This window comes from Phocoena sinus, chromosome 11 (genome assembly GCF_008692025.1).
Source record: "Phocoena sinus isolate mPhoSin1 chromosome 11, mPhoSin1.pri, whole genome shotgun sequence".
In the NCBI taxonomy this organism is placed as follows: domain Eukaryota; kingdom Metazoa; phylum Chordata; class Mammalia; order Artiodactyla; family Phocoenidae; genus Phocoena; species Phocoena sinus.
This window is the reverse complement of record NC_045773.1, coordinates 62,561,347-62,567,779: the sequence shown is the minus strand read 5'-3', so window position 1 is coordinate 62,567,779 and position 6,433 is coordinate 62,561,347. Positions and strand designations below refer to the sequence as shown.

At 41.9% G+C, this 6,433-nt stretch overlaps 1 protein-coding gene across 1 annotated transcript in view; it reads left to right on the top strand.

Moving 5' to 3' along the window:
* The first annotated feature begins 245 nt into the window (after window positions 1-245).
* The window catches only part of MLIP (muscular LMNA interacting protein), a 164,826-nt gene continuing 158,638 nt past the window's right edge, over window positions 246-6,433 (top strand). The window contains exon 1 of the mRNA XM_032648901.1: window positions 246-373. Within this exon, the coding sequence (XP_032504792.1) occupies window positions 275-373 (99 nt within the window). The 5' untranslated portion in view covers window positions 246-274. The remainder of the gene's footprint in view (window positions 374-6,433) is intronic.

The following is a 6,433-nucleotide window of genomic DNA, read 5'->3' as shown; positions in this document are numbered from 1 at the left end:
GAAAAGAGGGGAAACACATATAGGTGGTAATTCTTCTTTTACTTCTACTGGCTCCATTTCAGCAGTCAATCTGACCTCTCCTGAAGTTCCAAATCTAAAAATTGTCTGAACATAAATCTACTCTTTGGAGCTGACAAAACCCTTTCATTCAGGGAGGATTCCTCGTTACCTCTTTTTTAGAATTTTTTTCCCTGCGAGTGTGTGTGTTGTTTCAGGGAGTGGCTCCCTTCCCACCTCACTCATTGGTTTGCTCACACCCTTATGGGATGAATCAATGCTTCCAGAAAGCCGGGGGCTTCCGAGGGACTGCGGGAACAATTACTTCCAAATGATCTCGTGCATCTTAGCAGGGAGCATTCAGACCACACCCCAGGTAAAAGGAAGTCTTTCCTTCATGCTTTTGAGAACGTTGAAAGGCTATGCACTCTGGTGTTTACTGCAAGAGGGTTTGAGGGAGAGATGCCCGGGTGTAGATAAATTTGACTATATCAAAATGAAATGTTATAGGCAGTTAGTGGAAAGGATGGGCAGATAAAGGCAAAACTGCTTACTGGCAACCAAAGAAGATGCTCAGGACAGTCCTTGGCGCAGTGTGAATGCTGAGAGACACCCTGTCATGTTTCTTCTCAACAAGAAGCTAGTGGCCATCTGTGAGTGTGGGTGTCAACGTCAGAAGGAAGAGAACTTTTAGGGAAATAGAAGAAAGGAAGGCACTGGAGCCCGAAACTGAGCAAAGAAGCAGTGAGCCTGCATGGCACGGGGGGAAAACAGTTTCTTATATTATTAGTCGAGTGGCCGGTGAGAAGGTGACAGTCTCAGAGTTTCGAGCACTTTAAACTATACTTAGGAAAATATTTTCATCCTTTCCGCTCTAATTTTTATTATTAAACTAGTTTCTCAAGGATAGGAATTAAAATGCGTTTTTAAACAACACTGACAATGGAAAGTGTTAACTGGCATTTAACCAATGCAATGATATGAACATGCATCTGGTTCTGCTTTGTGTGGAAAATGATTTTTCATCACCATAGCAATTCATTTCTGGGCTCCATTGGAACTGGGCTATGGTATGCAGCAAAATTTTTCATTTTCTTTCCTGAATAAGGGATTCAGCAGTCCACCGGCTAACACGGGGCTAACATCTAAGTGTTGTATAGTGTAGCTAGTATAATTTCAAATCCTTTTCCAACTAAATTTTGTGCAAAAAATTCTGTACATGCTTGTTAGGATAAAATGATGCTAGGTAAAACTGATGAAAAGAGCCCCATGCTAACAATGTACTGCCAGCTTAAAAGTGAATACCAAACCATTGCCCTTTTTGTGGTTAATCTGAGGTTATGTGTGTGGATAGGAATTAATCCCTGATCTTGTTCTCTGACAGTAAACTAGGAAGATGAAAAGTCTTTTGTACTGTTGGATTTTCCATTTTAAATGTTATTCTTGATGACATTATATGTTGGCTCAACTAAAATTAAAAACAAACTGTTCTCCTTACCTGGTGAAGAAATTTTATGCAGGCTATGGATGTTCCTGTAAGAAAATATAACAATAAAAAAGAAGGAAATAGTTTTACTTATCTTCAGTTGCTTTCATTGTCAACATTTGGTTATGTTTAGAAATTCCTTTGAGGATATGTTCTAAAAGCACACCTCATTCATTGAAGCATCCGTTTTTATTCATACTTTGTTTCAATTTTATTCACTAAAATTGTAACTATTAACCTTTAAAAAGTCAATAGTTTACAATGTATCAGTAGTGATGATCTATTTGTATTTTAGAGACTTTAGTAGCAAAGCTAAAGTAAAGAAGTACATTTTTGGAGAAATAAATCTTGGTCACTGTATATGCTTTAGAAGGCAAAGCCACTTACTGTTAATAATGGTTATATGTATTTTGTAACCACAGGGCACTTATACTGAAGTGCATACTCAGTATTTCAATTTCATCTGGGTAGAACATAAGATAGACCTGGGCTTCCCTGGTGGCACAGTGGTTGAGAGTCCCCCTGCCGATGCAGGGGACACGGGTTCGTGCCCCGGTCCAGGAAGATCCCACATGCTGAGGAGCAGCTGGGCCCGTGAGCCATGTCCGCTGAGCCTGCGCGTCCGGAGCCTGTTGCTCTGCAACGGGACAGGCCACAACAGTGAGAGGCCCGCGTACCGCAAAAAAAAAAAAAAAAAGATAGATCTGTAGTCATCATGTGGGGAGATGAGGGCAGGCCTATAGCACCTGAGGACAAAGTCACACTTTCACCACTTCTTTTACTCCTAAAAGACTATCTTTATTTCCTACCCAAATGAAATTCTATGATAGATTATCTGAACTACCCTCAGTGATTTCCTTGCTAAAACCCCTCTCCACCCATCAAGATATTGATGAGATTAGTCATGTAAAGAAGACTTCCTAGAAAATAATCCATCTAGAAAGTGTGTTGTATTGTGTATCACTGATAAGACTAGTGGGTTCCCTAAATCTCATGAGGGATCTAATGTCCGTTCCTAAAAGGGAAAGCATTGATTTATTACTTTTGGATGATAAGCCTGGGAATTGCGACCTGACTGCCATGGGGGAATAGACAATTATTTTTAAAGGCAGAAAATAATATTGAAAAATGAAAGTTGGCTCAGAAGGGTTTGTCTGTGTAGTTTTTATGCCCTAAGGAATAGACATTGTTTCTAGAAACCCTAACCCTAACCCTACTCTGTTATAAGCCTAGACCTTATAATCATCTAGTCTTACCATCCCACTAAATCCTAAGCTCTCATAACCCATACTGTGACCCTGGGACATTCTCCTCAACACCCACTATGCTTTCAGATCTGATTCCTGAACCAAAGAGACCACTAGTCCCTTAGTCTGAAGTCCCTCTTCTTCCCTGTCCATGTTGAACTCCATGGTTGACCCTTTGCTCTTCTCCCATCAGTACCCTCAGTTTCCTGACACTCACATTCTTCTGCCAGAGCCACCTCTGAACATCAGTTCTATAAATGCTGCAATTCACTTGCTCTGTTCCTATGATAGGCAGTTGAGCATTCCTGGAGACATTATCAAAAAGCCAAGCAAATTTCTTTTACTACAAATTCACGGATTTACATTTAGGCTGGGCCCTCACAATAGTCTGTCAATCCTTTTACTTATTTGTAGTCAGGCCTCTTTCTCACTGCATCATCCTCCATCAATGGTGTTCCAGGCTTTTCCATTTCTCTTAAAATCCTGTGTCACTTTTGCTACTTCTTTCTCAGCTACTGGACCACTTAATGGTAGAGCTGGATGGTTCAGTCTTGGACCTCTTCTTTTCTTATTTGTGCTGACTCCCCTGGTGATCTCATCTGGTCTCATGGTTTTCAATACCATGTATAGGTCAACAACTGTAATGATTTTATCTCCATGACAGACTTTCCTCTGAACTTTTCTCCCATCCCCACATTTCCACTTGGATATATATTTGTCATATCATATTTGATCTTTATTTTCAAACCAGCTTCACCTCTTGTTTTCCCTGTTTCAGTAAAGAATATCTTATTTCTTTCAGTTATTCAGGTCAAAAATTTTGTACTTGTGTTGACTCTTGTCTGCTCTTATATCGCACATCTAATTTTTCAGCAAATTCTAAGTTTTTCCTTTAGATTCCAGCCAACCCAAGTTTTACCTAACATTTTCTCTCCTATAGGTTATTATACTAGTCTTCACAGCACTTATCACAATTGAAAATCCTATTTTATTGCATATTTATTTGGTTTCCTGTCTCCCTCCCACCAGAATGGGTAGAGGTTTTTGTTCACTGTGTGTCACCAATCCCTAGAATAGAGCCTAGCATCTGGTAGGCATTTAATAAGATCTTGTTGAGTAAATGAAAGTAAGTAGAAGGCAACGTATTCAAGTGAGGTTTGGTTTAAGTAGGAGTGTAGTAGCAGGACTGATGGCTATGTAAAAGGACAAAGATGTAGGTGGGTGACTAGATGTGGTGATGAGGGTTTTGGAAGTTCTCTTCAGATTGCTTCAACTATCTCAGTGAAGTGGGAAACAAAGTTGTCAGCTCAGAGTGAGAATGAGGAAGAAGATGTAGGGGTTTGAAGAAAGAGGAGAAGGTGTGAGTTTTCTAGCGAGTGGGAGAGTAAATGGGCTCTGGAACTGTATAGTATGATTACAGAGAAGAATTAAAGTGCCAGATTGAGGCTCAGGGTCATAAATTTGAAGTGAAACCAGCAAGTGGGGTCGTGTGATTTTTTTCTGTGACCACATTTACCCTTGTGGTGCAGGAGGAGAGTAGGTAGGTGGTAGACTGAGTGACCACTATGATTTACCCGAAGTGGATGGTGATGTGAGAGAAGGTAAGGTATTTGAAGGGCATGCACAGGAGGAGTTGTGGTCAACTCGGTCATTAAGTCTGGCCAAAAAAAAAGAAGTCTGGGAAAACTTAATGTTGGAAGGATCAGTAGACTTTCATTTTGGTGGTTTCCCAGAAATGTTGGAGTCCAGAATTGAAGAGATGGTGTGGAAAGAAAAGAAGTGTTGATCAGAGAAGGAAAAAACCCTGAAATTATGGTGGTGTTGTGGCTACTGGTTGTTGCTAAGGATGTGAAGGGCAAGGAAGAGTAGAGGTAGTGAAATATGCTATTAGAAAAATTACCCATGGGATAGCATATTGGGTATTATAAAAAGTGTGGTGTTAGAAGGAGTGGAATTAACCCCAGAAGTAAATCTTCAAAGAAAGAAGGGTTTGACTTGGGGGTGGGCAGATGGCTGTAACAAGAAGAGGTAGTGAATGGTGTAGACTTGTGGATGGCAGGAGCTTCAAACCTGGAAGTTTGTAGGTAAGAGGGAAGAAGAATGGTCTGGAAGCAGAAAAGAGTGTACAGAGGATACCTAGCCTACTTCTGGTGGGTCACCCAGTGTGAGAGGAAACAGAGAGCTTCTTGAGAAGCAGAGTCCTTCAGCAGGAACCATGTTTAGTTAGAGGCAGAACATGTAGAGAAGAGGTTAAGGATGTGGAGGGATGTGTGACAACTGCCTGAATTCCAGAAAGTGTATGGTGAAAAGTTTCCAAGAGTTGGATCACGGTATGTTGCTGAAACTCAGTCTCTGTTCACCAGTACTGAATAGAAACTCAGAGACAGAGTTTTGGGTGAAGTAGAAAAGACTAGCTTTTATTGCTTTGCCAGGCAAAGGGGGCCACAGTTGGCTAATGCCTGCAAAACTGTGTGTCCCGCCCTGGAGGAGGTAGTGTTCAAGGAACAGGGTGTGGTCAGCTCATGGACATTCTTCTGATTGGTTGGTGGTGAGGTAACTGGGAGTCAGTATCATCAGCCTTCTGGTTCCAACCGGTATGGGGTCTATGTGCTTATGGGCAGCAAACAGTTAACTTCCTCCACCACGTGAGGGTTTCAGTAGCTGCAAAACAGCTTAAAGGACATGGCTCAGAATATTATCCATAGTCCTTGAGGAAGAACTAAATGCCCTTGACTTTGTTTAATGGCTAAAGTATTATTATTTTGACTTGCTTGACTGTTTTCCTTTCTTTCTGCCTTTTCTCACTTCCCTGATTAAATTTATTCTTTCACTAAAGTTTTTCTACAGGCAAAAAGCAGGTGAAGGACATGGGTGGGGATCTATTCTGGGAAGGCCTCATAGGGTCCATCTCGGTTACAGGTACAAGAAGGGAACAAAACTAGGGGTATGCATTGCACACAGAGACACAGGGATGGCTGGGTTTCTCGTGCAGCTGATGTGATCGGGTTTAAAGGGCATGTTGAGATACGACACACAAGGGTGGCACGACCTGAAGGGAGAGGAGTCTGGGAGTTCCTGCCAGGGCTATTGCATTTCTTGTGACAGAGGCATGGAGGTGGCAGCGTGGCAGTTTCCTTATGACTAGATGGGGCTGATCGCATCATGAACATGGATTACGTACCAAATGAGTCCCCTCACCTTCCAGCTTCTCTCACTGCCTCACAGTCAGAGCTTTTCTGTATCTCCGTTAATTTTCTCCATTCTCAGAGGAGGCCATGTTCTTTCTGTTGTTGCTTTAGCTTTTTCTGCCTGCTTCCTCCAGGACTTTGCTCCACTTTCCTTCCTACTGGTTCCTTCCCCGAGTCTACAGACGTCTTCACGTCTATCCTGTTACAGACCAACAAGGGAACCTCTTTGACTGGACTTTCCTTTCTAACTACTCTCCATCTCTCTTCCTCCTTCTCACCCAAACGTCTCAAAAGAGAAATCTCCAGCACCATCTTCTCTTTCTGCCTTTCCTTTTAGTCCTCCATCTATTACTCTTGGCTTTCTGTCCTGATCGCTAGCCTTGGGTCTTATAAAACCAGCATTACCTATCTGACATTCTAATGAGACGATCTCATTCTCAATCTACAGCGCTTGGTTCTCAGTGTCAAAAGGACAGAACTCAAGCTTGATTCTCACCCAGTGCTGCTTTCCATGC